This window comes from Protopterus annectens, chromosome 2.part1 (assembly GCF_019279795.1).
Source record: "Protopterus annectens isolate FY-2018-M chromosome 2.part1, PAN1.0, whole genome shotgun sequence".
In the NCBI taxonomy this organism is placed as follows: Eukaryota; Metazoa; Chordata; order Ceratodontiformes; family Protopteridae; genus Protopterus; species Protopterus annectens.
Genome location: NC_056729.1, coordinates 398436039 through 398457888, shown reverse-complemented (window position 1 = coordinate 398457888; position 21850 = coordinate 398436039). Strand labels below are relative to the sequence as shown.

Sequence of the window (21850 nt, the reverse complement as noted above, 5' to 3'; positions counted from 1 at the left end):
TATCCCTTTGTGAGTAAACAAGTTAATGGAACTAACAGATCTACTAACAGTACTGTCTGTAATTTGGATATGACATTGAATTGTAAAGGTATAAGAGAAATTGTTTAGAAAAATTGGAAGATTGTGGAGGGCAGCAATGACTTACATAACATCTTAGGCCCTAGACTCAATTTTGTGTGTAGAAATGCAAACTGTCTTAAAAATGTTCTTGAAAGAAGTAGTGGTAAGGCAAACAAGTGTATTGAGAATGTTAAAATGGGGATGTTTAAATGTAGTCATTGTAATTTTTTTAGGTTTATTTCAGAAGGACCGTACATTTCCCTACCACATTTGGACCATACTGTACAAGTATCTGGTCATTTTTCTTGTGGAAGTAGGGGAGTAGTGCACATAGGGTTACGAAGTGGCTGTAATTCATATTACGTGGGGATGACCACACGTACCTTAAAGGAACGTATTAGAGAACATGTATAAAGTATTAAGAGCAAAGATTCAAACAATGCATTATACAAACATACTACAGAGTGTACAAAATATAAAAAAAAATGTATTCTCTATTTTAGAAGACATGCCTTTTGATCCCAGAGGTGGTAATTATAAGACTATTGTGGAAGAAAAGGAAACTGCTTGGCAGATTAGATTAGGGACTGATAAAAAGCCCGGTCTAAATGATCAAATGTTTTCTTAAATATAGGAAACTTACTATAAGGAAGTTTTAGTTCATTTTCTGTGGTTCCCTGACTGTTCTACTTTGCAGTGCAGGCTGCTTTAAAATTTAAGTGTGGTTTTAATTGATTAATTGCTTTGTATTTTTTATTGGCTCATATAGTTTTGAACTAGGTATATTAGTGTGGTTGCTTTGATTTGCTTTTTATTGTTTGTTCTGAAGAAGTCCTACTGAGATGAAAGCATGGAATAAAGTTTTTATACGCTAAGCTATTTGCTTTCCAGTCTTTATTGACCATAAGTACCACTGTCTGGTGTTTCTTGTATCCCATTTTATCCCTTATGCCTTTCAAAATTATTTTATAATTCTGGAGATTATAATCCCTGTTTGTCTGCTCTTCGAAAACAGGTACATTGAAATGCAAACCAAGTAAACGATTCAAAGGAGTCATTCATGTGTGTCCTCAATACATACAGTGTAAGAAATCACTTGCTGACTTGTGATGTGCAAAAGAAGTGATTGAGTGAGGCTGTTGTGCACTGTGTTTGGTGATTTTTCTTTGTTTCCCCAGTGCTGTGTAGCCACAGAATTGGAATATGTAAGTTTAGATGGTACAGAGAGGCTTGTCTGCCTGCCAAAAAAAGTGTTGCTTTGAGCTGTCAGATTACAGTGTGTGTAATATGTAGCTTTCAAGACTGAAGGAACAAGTACTTGCACTCCTGGGAATTGGGTTACAGTATCTTCCAAGTGCTTTTAAGATTTTCTTCTGCTTTTAGGATTTTTCATTGGCAAAGACAACTTTATGGACACTTCTTTTAAAAATTTATGGCTGGTACTGAGACCCTTTTCAGCCAAGACCCAGATCATAGTTGTTACAGGCAAGAGGTACCTGAGGTTGAATGTCCCTATTAAATTAACTTTCTAGTAAGCTATGTTGAGTTTTTGGTCAATGCTTACAGATTGCAAGTAGAAGTTTCTAATGGTATCTTAATGTCTTTTCAGATATTTGCACCGGTTTGACAGTGAACTAGAACAAATTGCATTGCTTAATAGTATCAAGGGCAGGCAAGGACGACAACACAATTCCCGAGAAAACGTTATTAAACAGACCATAGAACGAGAGACTCTACTCTATCAAGGATATGGTTTAGGTATTAACTTAATTTGTCTTGCAGTATTTTAATATTTTATGATGCTGTGCTGATACTTGGTAACCTTGATCCTGAGTGGGTTAAAATTAGCTGGATGTGGGTATGTTCATAAGGACTTACTGTAAACTTAGTCTGTTTATGCTACAGTCTGTGAGAATCATGGTTTCATGATGTGCAGTTGAATGATTTCGATATCTGCAGCCAAGCCTCTGCACAGAAGTCAGTAGTGTGGAGATTGACTTTACTTATTGTTTACTTGAGTAGAATGTTTGTTTGTTCTTTTGATAAGCTTGTATTGAGTTTGGTGGCTTTTAACAGGCAAAAGCGTATCTGAAAAAATGCACTGTATTGTGCTTTTTATGGGGGGGGGATGGGGGTAATCAGACTGCAGAACGTTTTTCACTGCTCTTACATACCTGAAATATAATCACATCCATCTTCTTTAACCAGTAAGAGTATGACTGACAAGATTTGCGCAGTCCAGCCTGAGAATCTGCTCCAGGTCTTGAGTGCCTTTTTGTGGAAACATTTCTTCAGTTAGTGTTTAATCAGTTTCCCCTGATCACTTACATTTCTTCTGCTGATATTTTCATTATTCAGTTCAGACCCATCCTTTTTCTTAAGTTTTATACAAGTTTATTTTTCCTTTTTTTGTCCCCAGAATTTCTGCTGCAGCTCTTCATTTTACTCAGCTGTGCTGTGTCAGTGCCCCTGTACTGGCTATCATCACTTTATAGATCGATTTGGGGAAAAAAAGGTTCTGAAGTTTTTTCCCTTCTGCTTCTTGATGGTCTTGATTTTCTAACACCCCCAATGTCAGTATAGCAGTTATTGTACCTTTATTTCCATTTAAGCTTGTTCATATCTGCTTACTAGTCTCTTGATCCATGAGGATCTTTAGGTTTTCTGTACATTCACATGAAGTTTTCAGTCAATATATTTCAAGTACAATTAACCCAAAGATGAGCAGAGCGTTTATGTTGCCGTGATCCATGGGGACAAGGGAACTGAACCAGGGGTGAATTTGAGATTTCCTATCCATTCGTCCAGAATATGTTTGCATAGTTTAAGGGAAGAATTTTGCTGTATGTAGAGATGAAGGTGCTTCCGAAGAAGTGGTATTCTCTGTGATGCATATCTTTCCCTTCAAATCTGTTTATGTTGCAGAATAGATTGAGATATCTTGAGCAGATGTGTATTCCACCATTGGATTTGCAAATTTGCAGCAAGTCTGACAGCATAAGGTCTGTTGAGGGTCTGTACATGAGACGGAGATGGCCCTCAGTAGCATGTATTAATGCCAAACAGAGGGACATTTAGGGACTTGATTTTAATAGTAGGAAAGCACTTTGGGCATTAAAGTTTCATCATACCTTTGGACAGGTACATACATAAGTGGGCATTATACTCTTGTGATTGAACTGGTGTGTTTAGAAGACTGTGGAATGATCAAATCCCTGGGCCTGGACTCCATACCGTTAGTAATAAGTTGTGCATTAAAAAGGACTTGTAACAGTGGATATGTGGTGATTGAAGGACAGTTCTGTGTCTTTGTAGGTAACCAGGTGTCCTTGGCACAAACAGAGTGGGCTTGATTCAAGCTCAAGCTTGAAAGTATGCTGAGGTTCATAGTCTGGCAAGATAAAGCACCAGGCATGAGCAGAGCTGACTTTTCTTTTTTTAACTCAAGCCTATCAATTAAGATTGGATCTGCAAGCTGAGAGAGCTCACTGTTTGGCATGATCTCTGTGTTCTAACAGTGTACTTGGGTGAAATTTCAATTCAGGTGTTGCCACTGAGCTGGCTTTTTTTTGTATCTAAAGTTCAAGATCAGACCTGCAGGCTATGACCTCTCTGTATTAAGTTCAGTCCATGTTTCCAGAACTGTAATTGGCTAATGAGTCAGTGGGAGTGGTACATACTGATAGCAAAAGGGCAATTTAAACTGAATGCTCCCTTCTTGAGATTCCTGAATCTTTGGAGAATTTTTGGTCAAAGACTGTGAGTAGCTGGAGTTGTATAATTTCCCCAGAAGATTTTGGATTTATGCTTTTGTGGGTTCTGCATGCCAGTAAGAGACGCCTACACAGTCTTCAGGAGTGTGGAACAGTCAGAGGATCCCCTGCTGCATTGTAGATAGTTCAAATGGATTTATATACTTTTCATTTGTTGGCATAGCCTGTAGAGTAGCTGTATCATGTATAGATTTATATATTTTTTTCTTGTGCATTCTGGATTTCAAGTTAAGTAGTATATTGGAAGAGTAGACTGCAGTTTCTATGGTAGAGATGGAGAACTAAACAAGCTACAAATTTTGTTTTCCCCTAAACAGGAGACCAACCTCGGTACAGCATTTGGGATGTAAATAGAGTTATAGATGATAGGGAGATAAAGGTCCAGAATTAAGAACAATTTTTAAATGTTACTCTAATTCACTTAAAATGCTAATGGAACATGTTTTGCATCAGCAGACATTTTCTGAACATTAAGCAAGCAATTGTCTGGCATTAGTAACTGTAGTCCTCCATAGTTTGACTGCGTTCTGTACATCATTAACAGTAGATGAACTGAAAGCATTATCAGCAGAAACAAAATGTACATTATAAATGTGTACAACAGAGAACGTGGGTATTTTGTTGTATGGGCATTCTATTCATGAAATGGCCCAGTGTATATAAAACATGTCACTGATATGAATAGTTTGAAGGGATGGAATGACTACACTTGCTCAAGAACATTGTCTTAATATAAGACATTAAAAGTGTACAGAATGTAGCTATCATTTGAATGGTGAGCAAGTGAAGTATGAGAAGAAAGGGACACAAATCATTTGTGAATAATTATTGATGTAGTTTGCTGGAGTAGTAGACTTTTGTCAAAGCAATATGGCCATTATTTCTGCTGATTTTACAGTCAAAGATGATGCACTCTATAAAAATGGGTACATTGCATTGGGTCACTATGTTAAGACTTGAGTACACATTCAGAAGCATATAAGATGCTGATGTCAATTACTGCGGTCACTTTCTTTCATCTTTCTTACAATCAAACATCCAGTGATGTGCACAGAAATTGGCTCACTTATTGTGGTAGGAGTATTTAGGAATTCTGTACATGAAAACACTGACACAGTTATTGGCAAATAATGATGCTAGGTGGGGTCAGGTGTGTCTGTGTGTTTGTGTGTCTGGTATTGTTGCTGGTATGTTTTTATCTCCCCATGGAGACAAAAGAACTGCATAGAATGTGGCTGTTTTTTTTTTTTTTGGGGGGGGGGGGGGGCATGTGTGAAGGCAAAAGTAATTTTCAGAATTTCAAAGGATTATTGAGCAGATACTACCCCTCCAATAAATTCTATCAAAGAGCAGCATAGCTGTTACATTTGTGTGGACTTCACAGTCAAAGATGGTACACCCTGTCAGAAGGTGCACATTGCATGGGGATGCTTCATTTTTGTCCTCTTGTACTTGTATGTTATTAGAAGATGGCCTTCCATATCACTATTGTGGTATTCTTCACCTAAGGGATCTCCTGTCAAGAGTAGCCCGATGTACGGCCAGTGTACCAAAGCCTTCAGCTCTTCTAGCGCTGTACATCCCACATATGTTTCCTGTGCACAGCATCAAACATAAAGGTAATGTACGGATGGAGATACTTAGCAAATAATCTACCATTACCTAGTCCTATATATGAGCTCTCTCAGCTTGCAGATCCAATCTTAATTGATAGGCTTGAGTTAAAAAAAGAATGCCATTACCATCCATCGGTCTGAACACATTGGGAGTTTCTTCTCTTCCTTTTTGTTCTTATTTTGTATTATGTTCATGTCAAAATGTCAGTGTGGGAGGCAGACTCTCCGTAAAGACTTTCCTGACCAGTGTTTTGTTTTTTTTTTTTTTTTTTGCCTGGGTGCTTCCCACAATCAGACAGTATTCCATCTGCCAAGTATTTGTGCCTATGACCCTACATAGTTGTGTCTCCTTTTTGTCCATTTATCTTGAGAACCAACATTATAAGCTGTTGGCTCCGGGTGCAGTGGTAGAATCCTGCGGCCCTGAGGTTCAGCCATCTGCCAACAAGAAGGCCAAAACAATCGGGCCTGATCCGGCTGCGGTACAGCCTCCCCCAGACATCTGTCTAGAGGCTAATGAAAACCCTAAAGACTGTCTGGTGCTAGCTTCAGATTTGTCTACCACAACCCTGTCAGAGGTAGGTATGGATCCTAATTCTTGCACTCCCTTAAAAGACTTTTCAAAGTTTGCAGTTGACATTGAGGGCGATTCTCCACTGATATCTGAGAGGGATTCCTCAGTGAGGGAGGAAATTCCTACCACCATTAGAGTCATGTCAGGGTTCTGACACGCTGAAGGTTTTTTGAGCGGACTTCCCACTGAAAAAGAAACCGAAGACAAAACATATTTCCACTGTTATGGATCCCTGGCTTGAATGGCAGGATTTTCCTCAGAGTTTATTTCATGCTTTTATGGCCTTAAAGCCTCCTGAAGGGGTCTCTGTTTTTGCTTCCCCAATCTTCCATGCATTTTAAGAGGCCTAAGGAACTGGAATCCTCAGATGAGGATTTGGACTATGGGGAAGACTCTGTTGCCTGTTCTTCCCAAATTCCTCCCCCCTTGGACTACAGTCAAGAGGAAGATGATTCCTCAAGTCCAGACCCCCCAGTTGGAAGAGTTGTGCTTTGGGGATACTATTGGCCACATGATGGAATATTTTAAGTGGGATTGTTTCCAGGTCTCTGATATTCAGAGGTGATACTATGAGCTCCTACAGATGGAGTTTCTCAAACCATCTGCTGTTCCTGCTGTTTCAGTTGCCCTGTTGGATACCTTTTCTGCAGCTTCTGTAGCCCCTGACTCTTAACCTCTTGCACCATAGAAGCCAGATTAGTTTCTACAAGGTACCCTACATAGTTGTGTCTCCTTTTTGTCCATTTATCTTGAGAACCAACATTATAAGCTGTTGGCTCCGGGTGCAGTGGTAGAATCCTGTGGCCCTGAGGTTCAGCCATCTGCTAACAAGAAGGCCAAAACAATCGGGCCTGATCCGGCTGCTGTACAGCCTCCCCCAGACATCTGTCTAGAGGCTAATGAAAACCCTGAAGACTGTCTGGTGCTAGCTTCAGATTTGTCTACCACAACCCTGTCAGAGGTAGGTATGGATCCTAATTCTTGCACTCCCTCAAAAGACTTTTCAAAGTTTGCAGTTGACATTGAGGGCGATTCTCCACTGATATCTGAGAAGGATTCCTCAGTGAGGGAGGAAATTCCTACCACCATTAGAGTCATGTCAGGGTTCTGACACGCTGAAGGTTTTTTGAGCGGACTTCCCACTGAAAAAGAAACCGAAGACAAAACATATTTCCACTGTTGTGGATCCCTGGCTTGAATGGCAGGATTTTCCTCAGAGTTTATTTCATGCTTTTTTTCTTTGCAAGTTCTGTTCTGGTGACCTTTTTGTAGTATCAGTTTCTTGTGGCAAGCCCTCCAAGTTGTTGCCCTCTACCAAACTACTTCCTTCTGATAAGGAAGTTAGGGCCATGGAAAGGTTGGTTAAGAAGGTTTACAGTGCTGCCACCTTGTCCTTTAGGGCCATTAACTACCAGAGCTATATAACCAGGTATGTTTTGGTCTTTCTTTCCCATGTTTCTAAGGTGGTTTCTGATCCCCCTGAATTTTGAGAGGAAGGCTTCTGCCCTTTCCCTGTTAGGTTCCACTTCTGAAGTTGCTAGCCATTCAGTCAAATGCACTTGTGATGCAAATGATGCCTCTTCCAGGGCTGCTGCCTTTGGTGAAGTCATGAGGTATTATACTTGGCTGTGTCTTCAGGTTTGACTGATGACAAAAAGGCCAAACATTTAGATGTTCCTCTGGATAGCAAGAGTTTTTTTTTTTTTTTGGGACTGCTGTGGCTAACTTATTTAAGTCCCTCCAGGGTAAGGGGAAAGGCCTTGCACGAACTGAAACATAGTTTTGTTTCTCCTATTCCCGAGTTTTCGGAAGAACTGTCCTTCTAAGTCTGCCTTTGTTTGTAGGCAAATTCATCCCTACTTTAAGGCTAAGAACAGCTCTAGGTGTGTTCCTTCTGCTAAGTCTACTCAGAATCCTTTCTCCCAGAAACCACCTTTTCAGGACAAGCCTGTTTCTATTTGATGTTTGGCTTTCACCTCCCCTCAGCCAGGTCCCCTTGTTTCTACACCTCTCCCTGTGTCTTCCAAATTGGCATCGGATCACCTCAGATTCTTGGGGTTTGTCCAATATCTGCCAGAGGTATTTTATGGTTTGGAAGTCCCTTCCTCCCTTTTCAGGCATTCCTCAACCTCCTTGAGGACAACTTCTTCGTTTCCCTGAGGTTCTGCAATCTGTTTTGGATTAGGGCACCATTTAGCCCCTTCCTCCCTCCCAGCTGGGGAAGGGGTTTACTCCAGAATGATTTTGGTTCCCTGTAAGGAGGGCACATGGCCAATTCTGGATCTTTGCCTGCTCAAGACCTTTATCAAGATCTCTTCTTTTTCACTTGTTATCCGTTCAGACGTTTTTTTTTTTTTCTCTCTTGCTTCCTCAGACCTTTCTGGTGTCTTTAGAACTCAAAGATGTGTATCTTCACATCCCCATTCATCCTGTCTTCAGGAAATGTTTACATTTCTATGTCTGTTCCTTACATTTTCATTTCTCTGCTTTGCCCATTGGCTTTCTACTGCCCCAGGGCATTCACCAAAGGCCTCACTCCTGTTATTGTTTTTTGCAGCTTTGAGTTTTACAAATTTTTCCCTATCTAGCCAATCTGCTTCTTCAAGCTCCTTTGCCCAGCAGTCTGGTACAGGATCTCAGGTTTACCACTTGTCTTTTACACAGTCTGGAGTTCACCATAAACCTCCAGAAATCTGTTCTGACATCTTCCTAGAATCATATTCTCCTCAGGTGCAAGCTTCAAACAGTTCGCATGCTAGTTAAGGAATTACTAAGGGTCCTGGAATTTATGGCTTCCACCATTCCCATGCTCCGTCTTGCCAGGCTACACATGAGCAAACTTTAGTAGTACCTCAAGTCAGTGTGGCTTCAGCATTCCCACCCCTCTGGAATTCCCTGTTCTTTTTCTTTGTCTCAGGCTCAAGCTTCAATTGTGGATTCAGCAATTTTCTGTCAATCCAGGGCTTCCTCTTCAAGCTCCAGTTCCCTCTCAGAAGCTTTGAACAAGTGCCTCTTGTGGCCCTCTAAAGGTCTAGGGTCTCTGGCCTCCACACCAGAGGTTAAATCCTATCATTGTAAAGAGATGAGGGCTATTTTCCTGGATCTGCAAGCTTTTCATTCCCTGTTTCATCCCAGGCCCCTCAAGATTTAAATAAACAATACCACACTGATAAACAAAATAAATCCAAAAGGCTACTAGCGGAATCACAAAGACGCTGGAAACGTGAATGAATTCCACACTTTTAATGAAGGTTTAGCACTTTCATCTAGTACAACTAGACTTCATCAGAACTGCAATTAAGTAAAATAACACCATTTAAATAGTAATAAGTACATATCAACACCAATGAGATGCACGTATTTAATCCCAGCCCATTTCCTATGTCATCACTTCCTCAGAAAAGGGAGCTAGTTTGAAAAAATATATACATGCACAACGCAATGAAAACACCTTAAGAACATTGAAAGTTAAAAAGTTAAAAAATTAAAAACTTGAAAAAGACCCTCCAGTACATAAAACCAAGTCTTTTATAAATAACATGGAAATTGAATTGTTATAATAAACATTATTGAACATATACAAATGAATACATATTTTACACCATAAATATGTATACCTATTGTTAACAAAAAATTGGAATAGAACAATTCCCATCCCTATCAAACACATATCCTAGCTTCTAGGATGGGCTTGATAGATATGCTGTCATTAATGCCAGGCTTTACTGTGGCATTTAAAGTTATTTGCCACTTTACCTCTCTCTCACTTAATAATACCTTCAGGTTTCCACCCCTAGGATTAAGATATAATACATCTAGTATAGCAAATCTGAAGGTTTGGCATCCTGGACTATCCCTAACATGTCTATATAAAGCATTATTGACATCACCCTTTCTAATAGCATACAAATGGTCATATATCCTATTTTTCAATTGCCGACCAGTTTTTCCTACATAAAATGCTGGACAGTTATCACATAAAGCGAAATAAATGACATTCTTGGTTTGACAATTTCATTTCATAAAATAAATCCTATTCTTACTCTGATTTTTAACTTGTGTGGTAGGTTCTTCCAGAATAGAAAAACAATAATGGCATCTCCCACATTTTACAGTTCCTGTCCTTTTATGCTGATTATATGTAACTCTTGTATATAATTTATTTTTCAAATTCTGTCCAATCTTATTTACAAATTTAGGGTGTTTACCTTTACACAGTAAAGCCTGGCATTAATGACAGCATATCTATCAAGCCCATCCTAGAAGCTAGGATATGTGTTTGATAGGGATGGGAATTGTTCTATTCCAGTTTTTTGTTAATAATAGGTATACATATTTATGGTGTAAAATATGTATTAATTTGTATATGTTCAATAATGTTTATTATAACAATTCAATTTCCATGTTATTTATAAAAGATTTGGTTTTATGTACTGGAGGGTCTTTTTCAAGTTTCTAATTCTTTAACTTTTTAACTTTCAATGTTTTTAAGGTGTTTTCATTGCGTTGTGCATGTATATATTTTTTCAAACCAGTTCCCTTTTCTGAGGAAGTGATGACATAGGAAATGGGCTGGGATTAAATATGTGCATCTCATTGGTGTTGATATGTACTTATTACTATTTAAATGGTGTTATTTTATTTAATTGCAGTTCTGATGAAGTCTAGTTGTACTAGATGAAAGTGCTAAACCTTCATTAAAAGTGTGGAATTCATTCACGTTTCCAGCGTCTTTGTGATTCCGCTAGTAGCCTTTTGGATTTATTTAGTTTTGGTTGTAGTGGCTACTTGGACTTTTTTTCTATTAATACCACACTGATGTGGTATGTCAACAAACAAGGGGTCACAAGGTCATGTTTTCTCTGCAGACTAGCTCTTCAGGTCTGGGATCTAGCCATCCAATGCCAAGTAACTCTTCAGACAGTTTGCATTCCTACTGAGCAAAATCTCACGGCAGACTGTTTCAGCAGGTCCAGAATACAAGCTCATGAATGGATGCTTCACAGTGATGTGTTCCTGGACATTGTCCATTGGTGGGATATTACTCAGATCTGTTTGCCTCTCCTTTGAACAGACGACTCCTCTATTCTGTTCCAGAGTCCCAAGTCCTCCGACTGGGAAAGTGGATGCCCTGTCTTCCCCTTGGAAGGGGATGCTTCTATATGCCTCTCCCCTCCCTTCTCTGTTCTGCACAGGATCAGACAGGACTCTCCCAAATTCCCAGTACTAGGAAATCATATATGTCTAAATGGAAAGATTTTCAATCTAGTGCCTCTCTTGCTGTCAGAATTCTCAGTGGAGGTTCCTCTGGATGACCTTCTGTATCACTGCTGCAGTATTCCTGCTAGGGATATCCCAACATCCGGCCAATGTATAACACCTTTAGATCTTGTATGCTGTATGTCACATGTTTTCTCCCCACTGAGGACGTAGGGCATAAAGGTGACATATAGATACAGTTACCCAGTACTACTTTTCCACCAGTCCAAGCACCATCATTGCTCGTTGGCCTGAATGCCCTTTGCTGTGCTGAATGCCTAGCTCTGAGATAAGTGCCCCGTTGAGGTCTTTTTCTCTCTTTGCTGTTGATCTTGTTCTCTTTTGTTTACCTGTAGTTCATGTCATCCAAGAGGGAAAAATGTCAGTGTGGGAAGCAGATTCCTCATAATGATCATCACAAACAGTGTCTTTTGTTTGGGTGCTTCCTACGACCATACCTCCTGCAGTATTTGTAAGCCATTTGTGCCTAATACCCTTAGAAGCCAGTTGTCTTCCCTGGCCATCAGTCTCGAAAACCTTAGGTTTAAACAGTTAGCCCAGGGTAGCATAGCAGAATCTAATAACCCTGAGGTTCTACCATTAAGCAAGAAGAGGGCCAAGAAATCTTGGCCAGATTCTTTGGCTGTCCAGCCTCCCCGGATGTCTCCGTAGAAGTGGATGATCACTTTGTAGGCCATCCGATGTCGACTTAGGATTCCTCAGCCACAACCTTGTCAGAGGCTGGCATGCATCCTTCCTTTCACATATCCTCTGAGGCTTTGCAGGCATCTGCTCAGGACATCAAGGGGGAACATCTGTTGATTATCTTGGATGGTCCTAGAGCGATTTCACAGATTCTGGTCAGGGAAGAGGTTCCAGTTACTCTTACTGAGTCTTGTCTGGGGTCAGAACTTCCAGGGCTGACTTCCCTACCAAGACTAAACATCCTTCTGTACATACTAAAGACCCTCAAAGGGAATGACAGGAATTTATGCAGGGCCTGCTTAATACTCTAATGGCTGTGAAGCCTGCACAAGGAGTTTCTGTGCCTATCCCCCCTGGAATTGTACTCTTCAAAAAGACCTAGGGAACTTGATTCCTCAGATGAGGATTCAGAGTCAGATGAAGTGTCTTTGTCCTACTCTTCCCAGATGCCTTTTCCCTTGGCTTATGGCTTTGGTGAAGATGAATCCATTAGCCCTGGATCCCCTTTGTAGGAGCTGTCTTTTAGGGACAAAGTAGACAGAAGTAGACATGCCTAAACCTTCTGCAGTACCTCTTGTGTTGCCTGCTTTGATGGACATCTTTATAGCCACCTCTAGGACTCCATGATTCTCAACCCCCTGCTCCTAAGAAACCTGACAGGTTCCATAAGTTTACGGAGGATTGTCAATTCTTGTTTGTGTCCTTCTACTGATCCTACTGTGGAGTCGGTCTCCTCTGACAAGGCCTTGGTCTTTAGGGACATTAATTTCTAGACCCACATGACCAGATATCCTGTGGCCTTGATTGCCCAGGTTTGTCAGGTTCTTTGACCTCCGTGATTTTGAAGGAACACCCTCTGTTCTTTCTGTTTTAGGTTCTACCTCACAGGTGGCATGCCACTCGATTTAGTGCAGCTACCTTTGGGCCTGTCACGAGGCATTACACTTTGCTTCATCTGCAGTCATTATCTGAAGTCATTAAGGCCAAGTTGCTGGACGCTTCTTTGGATAATAAAAATCTCTTTGGGACTGTTGCTGCTCCTGGTATCCTTAAGTCCCTTCAAGAAAAGGGTAAGACTTTGTAGGACCTTGCACATATTTGTGTGTCCCCCATCCCTAAGTTCCAAAAGAACTGTCCTACTAGGTGTGCTTTTGTCTGTAGGCAGCTTCATCAGGCCACCAAAGGGAGGAAGGGTGGTAGGCGAACTCCTCCTTCTAAGACTTCCCCCTATGACCCAGAAGCCTTCTTTTATCTGACAAGTCTGCCTCTTTTACATTTTGCCCCCCCACCCCCAATTCTCTGCCAGGTTCCATTATCCCTTTGGCTCTCCCTCTGTGTTCCAAACTAGCAGCCCATCACCTCAAATTCTTCGGTTCTGTCTGTCATTTGTCAAGGTTATTCATGGTGTGGAAGGCTCTCTCTCCATTTTCGAGGATTCTCCAACCCCTTGCAAGCATTTCTGAGAGGTTCTTGGGTCCCTGATGGATCAAGGAACCATTCAGCCTGTCCCTCCTTCCCAAGTAGGACAGAGATTCTACTCCAGAATGTTCCTGGTTCCTCAAAAGGAGGGCTCTTGGAGGCGTACTCTGGATCTCTCTTTGCTCAACACCTTTCTAAAAGTTCCTTTCTTTCAGATGCTTTCTCTTCAAACACTATTTCCTCTGTTACTGCCTTGGGATTTTCTGGTATCCTTGGATCTGTTGTATGCTTGCTTTCGTATTTTTCAGAAAGTTTTTACATTTCTTCCTTTCATTTTCAGTTCTCTTGTTTTGCCCTTTGGCCTCTCTACTCCCCCAAGGGTAGTCACAAAATGTCTAGCTCCTGTAACTGTTTTTTTGCAGACTCCAAGACTTTCAGATTTTTCTTTATTTTGATCACTTGGTTATATGTTACAGTTTTTAGAGTTCACCATCTCTCTCTCTCTCTCTCTCTCTCAAGGACTGGGGTTCACTGTCAATTTCCAAAAGTCTGTCCTGACTGCCTGTTAGGATCATGTGTATCTGGGCTGCAGGATTCAGTCAATGCCAATAGTGGCCTGTCTTGCACCTCCAAAAGTTTTTGTCCTTGACAGCTTTCTTTTGTCCTCTTCCTCTGCCTGCCATACCAGCCAGGAAGTTTTTTTGGGCCCTAGGATTCCTGGCCCCTTCTGTTCCAGTGCTCCATCTTGCCAGACTGCATATGCTGAAGCTTCAGTGGTACCTCAAGTCTGACTGGCTGGCTTCAGCATTGCCATCTTTTGGATTTCAGAGTGCCTGTCCTTCCTTGTCTCAAACGAGTTTGAGTGGTGGATTAATCAACTTCGCCTCAACCCAGACCTTCCCTTTCAGCCTCTGGTTACCTTCTCAGGAACTATTCACTGACACTTCAGACATGGGTTTGGGTGGTTTCCTGTGGTCAACTGAAAGCTCAGAGTCTTTGCTCCCCCCAGTCAGAAGTTAGACCATATCTAATGGGTGGCGAAAGCCAAACACACTCTGGCTAGGCTTATAAATGCCCTAGGGCAGATAGCCTAGTATGAACCTATGAACCTATGAATCAGCATCAAAGAGGTGAGGGCTCTGATTCTGGCCCTTCAGGTTTTCACCCCATACTTTCTCAGACCCCCTGAAGGTTTACTTAAACAACACCACAGTGATATATGTCAGTAAGCAGGGCAGCACAGTCTTACTTGGGATCTGGCAATCAGTTATTAGTTAACTCTTCAGGCAGCGTATATTCCTTTTAGAGCACAATCTAGTGGAAGGTGGATGTTTCACAAAGATATGTTTCCGGACATAGTCCATCAGTAGGGGATTTGAAGGGGATACAAAGTTCTACCCGAGGAAAAGGCAGCTCCCTCTTTTCTGTCAAGGAGAGCCATGCCATCTAGTGTGAAAGATGGATGCCCTTTCTTTTCCTTGGAAGGGGATGTTTGTCTTTGCCTTCCCTCCTTCCTCTACTGCAGAAGATTTAGCTGGACTCCCCAAAAATAGTGACAGACTTTTGGCCAAAACAGCACTGGTTTCCCCCTCTTAATGCATCTGGCTAGGAGCGATCACCACAAGTTACCTCACCAGTTGGACCTCCTGACACAGGACAAAGGGACACTCATCCATCCTTACTTGTCCACTCTTCCACTGACACTGTGGGTGATGGGGTTTTGATCCCTTTTAGGCACCTCTTTTCCGAGGATATGCTCAGGATTTTGCAGGAGGCAAGAAAACCAGAACCAAAAGTCTTGTATGTCCAAATGGAAAAGGACACTTTTTCAGTGGGGGTCCCGCTAGATGCCCTTCCATTTCACTGTTGCAGTATTCTTTACGATAGGGATCCCTTGCTAAGGGCAGCCGGATGTCCGGCCAGTATACCGAAAGGCTTTAGGTTGCTTTGTTTTGCCATATATCACACTTATGCCCTTTGTGTAGCGTAGGGCATAAAGTTGATGTTCAGACATATCATCCTCAGAACTTCTTTGCCACCAGTTTGAATGCCATTGCTTGATTGTCTGTCTGAAAGCCCATTCTGTTGCTGGTTCACCAAGCAGTTGGAGATAAGTGCCCCATTGGAGTTCTTTTTTTACTCATCTTTCTTTTATTGTTGCTTGTTCTTCAAGAATTAAATTGAATGGCCCTCCTCTGATGTCATATTTTATCTGGTCTATAGCCTTAAAACTAAATTTGTGTAATGGATATAGTGTGATGTGTCTAGTACCTTGCATGACCATATGTCCTTAACAGTCTGTCAGGCCTTTGAACCTAAAACCCTTCATAATAGACTTTCTTCTTTGCCACTTTATCTTGGAAAACTAGCGTTTTAAGCTTTTTGTGAAAGACGTGATGGAGGGAACTTTCCGTTTCAAGGGACAGCCGTCAGTGAAGAAAGCCAGAAGCCTAGGCTGCAGTCTTCTGCTGTTCAGCCTTCACTGGACATCTCTGCCGAGGTGAGTGAATGCCCAGAGCTTCGCCCAGCTTTGTTGTTGGATTCCTCTGCTGCGACCGGTTTGGAAGCTGGCAGGGATCTAACTTTAAGCATGTCTGAGGAGGTATTGCAAGATGTCTGTTTCAGATATTCAGGAGGAACCACCACTGATTATCTCTGAGGGGCCTAGGGGTATTCCTCAAATATTAGTCAGAGAACAAGTCCCTGCTACCATTATTGAATGCTCTCCTGGGTCAGATCCTTCCAAATTTTATAGGGTAGAAGTGTCATTGAATAAAAAGCAGAAGACTAAACCTATTACTCCTACTCTAAGAATTCACAGGCCTTCACTCAGCATTTATTTACTGCTTTGATGGCATTGAAGCCTCCCCTGGGAGTTTCTGTTCCAGCCCTCCTTGGTCCTCTACTCCCCTAAAAAGACCAGGGGAACAGAATTTCTGCGAGGAGGAGCTGAATTTTTATGAGGAATCCCTTGCTTACTTTATCTGTGAGCCAGCTGTCAATCTATTGAATGACTTATGGGTTTATTCATAGTTTAGTGAATTTATCTACAGTTCCTGAATGACATATTGTCATATGCTTTGGACCAGTCGAGGTAGGCAGTATGCACTGTTTTGCCTTCATCCATGGCTTTTAATGGCATTCTCAAAAAAATTTACCAGGTTTAGCAGGCACAGCCTGCCCTTGATGAAATCAAACTTGATTAAATTCAATGTCTGTAGGTTTCCTATGTGATTATCTTTTCATTATGATTCTTTCTATGGCTTTGCATTTTAAACTATTCAGAGTTATGAGTCTGTAGTTGCCCAGATCCATTGATCCATGGACTTTTGGTCTGATTTGACCCAGGAGAGAGTTAAAATTGGTGAGGAGCAGACCTGTCCCTTATTGGTGAGGACCAAGTCCAGGATTTTGTCACCCTTATGGTATGCAGACTAGCTGGATAAGAAAGATTGCATTGATGAAGTCCAGAAATCTCTCATACATTATACAGATGCATTTTTCTCCCAGTTAATGGAGGAATAATTGAAGTCCCCTAATAGAATGGTGTTTGGTTTAATGCTTAAGGACCCCATAATAGTCAAGTAGGATACGGACTGCAAGGGAGTTAGAGGGGTCCTGTAGTTAGCCATGATATAATAAGGGATCTTGTTAATGGTAAGCTGGACATGGAAGAGTTCAAAATCATTGTCTTGTTTAACTAGTATGGAGTTGGTGTGTTTTTACAAATAATGAAACACTAGTAGCTTCTGTGCCTTCATCTAGTGATGCTGGCCTAAACATGTTGTAGTCATTGAAACACTATACTGATGGGGTGCTCTCACTGGACTTGACAATGCATATACATCAGGGTAAGTAGTGCTTGTAGGGAGGGGAGATTTTTAAGGCTGCTTGAAATGAGCAGCAAAAACCTTGTTATCCAAATTCTCTTTCCTTACTTGGGAAGCTTTTGAGGACTAATGCTGCCTAAAAAAGCACTATAAGGGGTGGTCAGGGTTTAAGCCAGTATATGAAAGGCTTGGGGGAACAGGTGTAAGCCATCCCTGACAAAGCAGTTAAGATTGTCTACTGTGTCCTCCCAGGCTAATGTGTATTGCAACCCCCTTTGACTGAGACCAAAAGCTAAGCCAGTTCTTGAAGTCAATAATATTTTCTTCATATTTTAGCATCATTCCTGGAGATGGTAGAAAGCTGCTCAAGGCTAGCTTGATACCTGCCTTTGGACACCTGTTCCAAGGGCTTCATCATGCTTTTCTTCATGTAATCCAGGGACTTGCATCTCATTTACACCCATGTGTACTATGACTGTGTCATGTGTACTTCTAGTGCAAGCACGTGACTTGTTGCGAAGATTATTCTTGGTTAGTGACTATTATTCTAATGGTATTATGGTAGCTATAGGTGGAAAGCCCCAGGATTTAAGAAGTGTGACAAGCATGGTCATAGAATTCTACCCCAAGACAAGCTCCATCATTGTGCAATCTGCTGTGGCCCAGAGTTTCTTAAACTTGATTGTGATATTAACAATGCATTTGATATGCAAATATTGATAGATACAAAATGAAGTTGATTCTCATGGGCATACTTCCCTGGGAAAGTCAACACAAGGGGAAAGCTTCTATCTCTGCTACTTCCCAGAGTCTGAACCTCAGTGCCTAAAGTGGGTCTCATGGTTCTCTGACTTGTACCAAACAGTAAAGAAGGGAAATGCTGATTATATAAAAGCAGTATGAGAATGGAGAGAGGTCTTGTGTTTTAAGGGTCTTTCCCTAACTCTATTGAAGATATCTAGATGAGAGGCCTTTTTGTCCCTTAGACTGCTTTTTTTCTGTTGGTATGTGAAATTTTCAGGTTACAGATGTAGATACCCCATTTTCAAGACTGGTTAAGTAGGATAGTGTCTTCTTTATCTGAGCTGGATCATTCCAGACACATACCTTCAGGACCATATTCCATCAGGTCTTCCAGATCATTTCATTCCTTTTGTAGTCGCTTCTTAACATTGGACTTGTTCAAGAAAATTATGAGGACTCTTCTGGAAGCGCACATGAAGTTGGTCTTTTTGCCTTCCTCTTCTCATTCCAGGGTGGATATGGGCACTTCTTTGCTCTCTTTTCCTGTTGTCTCCTCTTTTTCTGTTGTCTCCTGATCAGCCCCTGTATCATTCTAGGTAGAGAATGAGATGGTTCAGCACCCTACAGATGAGGCAGGCAACATCAGAAAATGCTTTGACTTTGATCGATAATTATATTGTCAGGACCTTGGCCTCTTACTTAACTTCCACATCAACTTTCCTATCATAGTCAGTGGTGCTGATGCCACTGCTGTCAACATTGGGTACTTATCCAGGCCTATCCATTCCTCAGGTCTTTGATGCCTCTGTTTTTGTGCCTTTGGACCTGAGGATCCCGGTGGAAGATTCATCCCCACTGGGGGCTTTGTTGGTATCTCAGCTGGTGCCAGGCTCAGCTCCTGTGCGTCCTGATTTCAGGTCCATGGAATTGGTACCATTGGCCCTTTGTGTGGCTTTGACATCAACTTCCACATCAATGTTGCAGACTCTTTTGCATGTGACTCCTCTCAGATGTCCTTCAAGGATGCATCTGCAGTCCTAACAAATGGGTTGTCCTGCCTCAGGCAGCCCTTCGGTCGGCCGGATTCCAAAGTCTGGGTCTGGCCTCGGCTGATGTCGCACTTCACCCGACGTCATAGCTGCTGTGAATTGGGTATAAAGGCATCAGCCGACGCCATTTTCCTCAGTCTTTCTTGCCGCGCGGTGCCCGAAGCAGAAGCTGTTCGCAAGTGCCGGTCGGTCAGATCCAGAGATTACTACTACCGAAGACTTCTAAAAAGCTAAGTACCCCGTTGGGGACTCTTTCTTGCCACAGCCGATGTCAGAAAAAGTAAATAACTGTTTAACTTGTGGGAAACAAATACCTCATAAGGATTTCCACTCTTACTGCCTTCCTTGCTTAGGCCCAGACCACGACGTAGCAGCTTGTCTAGCCTGTGCTTCCTTCAACCGACGGACACTTAGACGTCGGTCGGAGTTTGCAGAGGAATTTTTCGGCTCCGCTTTTGCTTACAAAATGCCGTCGGAGACTCCAACTTCACAATTAGCTAAAAAGCGTAAGGAAAAGGACCGACACTCGCGGTCCACCATTTCGGCCGAAACCACGGTTAAGCCAACCGCAAGTGTCTCGGTTTCGGCTGAAACAGAGTCCACGGTTCTTCCTTCGGCCGAAAGCATACCTCCTATAGCCGAGGCCTCACACAGCATGGCTGAATCTGCTACTGAAATTTCCCCTGCTGTAGCAGGTTCCCAGGATTTATCAGATACTATTCCTTTAGACATATCTACTCCTGCACGTGGAGCTGCTAGGCCCCCTGCATCTATGTCTATCAAGGCTTTTTCCAGGGCTAAAGCAGCTAAAACTTCTAAGGCCTTGCCTGCTAAAATCCACTCACACAGGCCTACCTCTAGTTCCCAAATGCTCAGCCTGGCTGAGGATCTCATTTCCTTGATCAGGGGATCCCAACCTCACCCTGACAGGGCCTCTCAACCCCCTCCAGAGAAGAGGCCTAAAGCAGAGCCCCCTGAGCCAGTTTCAACTGATTATTCCTCGGATGATTCAGAAAACTCAAATCCTCCAGAAGGCCCTTATTCTCCATATGAGGACTCTGATGCAGAAGACTCCATCCCTTCTGCCTCTCCTCCTGAGGAATTTTCTTTTGGGGAAACCCCGCATGCTATGAGAGAGCAATTTCTATGGCAGGGCCAGGACTTTTCAGACTCAAGGAAAAGGCTAAGGACTTTTTTACATTTACCACAGCACAGGCCTTTAGCCATTCCTCCAGTACTAACAGTTGTGGATGATGCATTTAATGATGCTTGTACTGCCCCTGACTCTCTACCCCCGGCCCCTGCTAAGCCCGACAGGTATTACAGGGTCCCGGACACACACTTTCACTTGTATAAGGCTCCTATTGCAGATCCTGAAACTATTTCACAGGGCCCTAAAGCTGTAGCAGCTGCCTCTGCCAAAAAACCCCTCCCCTCTGAAAGAGAATCTAGGGCATTAGAGAGATGGGGTAAAAAAGTTTATACTTCTGCTACTCTTTCGGCTAGGGCCTTAAACTGTCAATTCCACATGATTCAGTATCAGGAATTTTTGTTAGACCAGCTAAATAAAAAACTGTCCTCTCCTGAACCTATAGACCGTAAGTCCCTTCAGGATTTGGTACATAACACTCAGCAGGTCAGTAATCATTCCTTAAAATGCGGCTATGATGCACTGGAGGCTTCCTTTAGATCAGCTATGACTGGTACAGTAATCAGAAGGCATGCATGGTTAAAAGAGCAATCCTTACCAGACCATGTAAAGTCAAAGCTCCTAGATGCTCCCATGGAGAAACAAAGTTTGTTTGGCTCCCCTGCACAGCAAGTGCTAAAGAAGGTGGAAGAAAAAGCAAAATCTGTCCAAACAGTCAAGGATTTCTTACAGGTCCAGCCTCCGAGGTTTAGTAGAAATTGGCCTTCGAAGAACTGGTCCTTTCCAGACACCTCCAGAGCACAGAGGGGCAGAAATAGGCGCCCAAGAGGCAGAGGCCAATCCAGAGGTGCCTACAGGGGGACGTCAGGGGCAGCCTAACAACCAGAGAAGTACTGCCACAGATCCAGCTACTACCACTTCCACAGGACAGACACAATGACTTGACTCTGATACCGCCTACCAGGGAACAACTGGAAGCACCCTTAGGCGGAAAGCTAGCCTTATTTTCCGTAAACTGGCATTACATTACAGGAGACAAATGGATTTTACAGACAATAGACAAAGGCTACAGGTTTCACTTCCACACTCTACCAAAAAAGAGGGGAATGCCAAACCTACCACCAAACCAAAAAACAAACGGTCTAGGACAAATCAACCACTTACTAAGGATGAGAGCTATAGAAAAGGTACCGTCTATGGAACAAGGACAAGGATTTTACTCCAGACTTTTCCTGGTACCAAGGAAAGAAAACCAATGGAGACCTATTCTCGACCTGTCCGCTCTGAACACATATCTCATTGTTCCAAAATTCAAAATGCTGACCCTACAGCAACTTCTTCCCATGCTGGGCAAGGAGTCTTGGCTGGTGACTCTAGATCTCAAGGAGGCATACCTGCACGTCCCTATACGACCAGATTGCAGAAGATACCTCAGATTTCTTGCAGGATCAGAGCATTATCAATTCTCAGCATTGCCCTTTGGCTTATCTACTGCCCAGAGTATTCACGAAATGCCTGGCATCAGTAATTGCTCATTGCAGGCTTCAGGGAATTCAGATTTATCCATACCTGGACGACTGCCTAATACAAGCGGACAACAAGACCAAATTAACAAAAGATTTGGAAACGGTTATACAACTACTGCAAGCCCTGGGATACACAGTCAACATG

The 21850-nt window shown here is 42.2% G+C and overlaps 1 protein-coding gene across 1 annotated transcript in view; it reads left to right on the top strand.

Moving 5' to 3' along the window:
• TMA16 (translation machinery associated 16 homolog) overlaps positions 1-21850 on the top strand; it is an 801003-nt gene that overhangs the window by 323075 nt on the left and 456078 nt on the right. The window contains exon 5 of the mRNA XM_044062215.1: positions 1670-1818. Within this exon, the coding sequence (XP_043918150.1) occupies positions 1670-1818 (149 nt within the window). The remainder of the gene's footprint in view (positions 1-1669; positions 1819-21850) is intronic.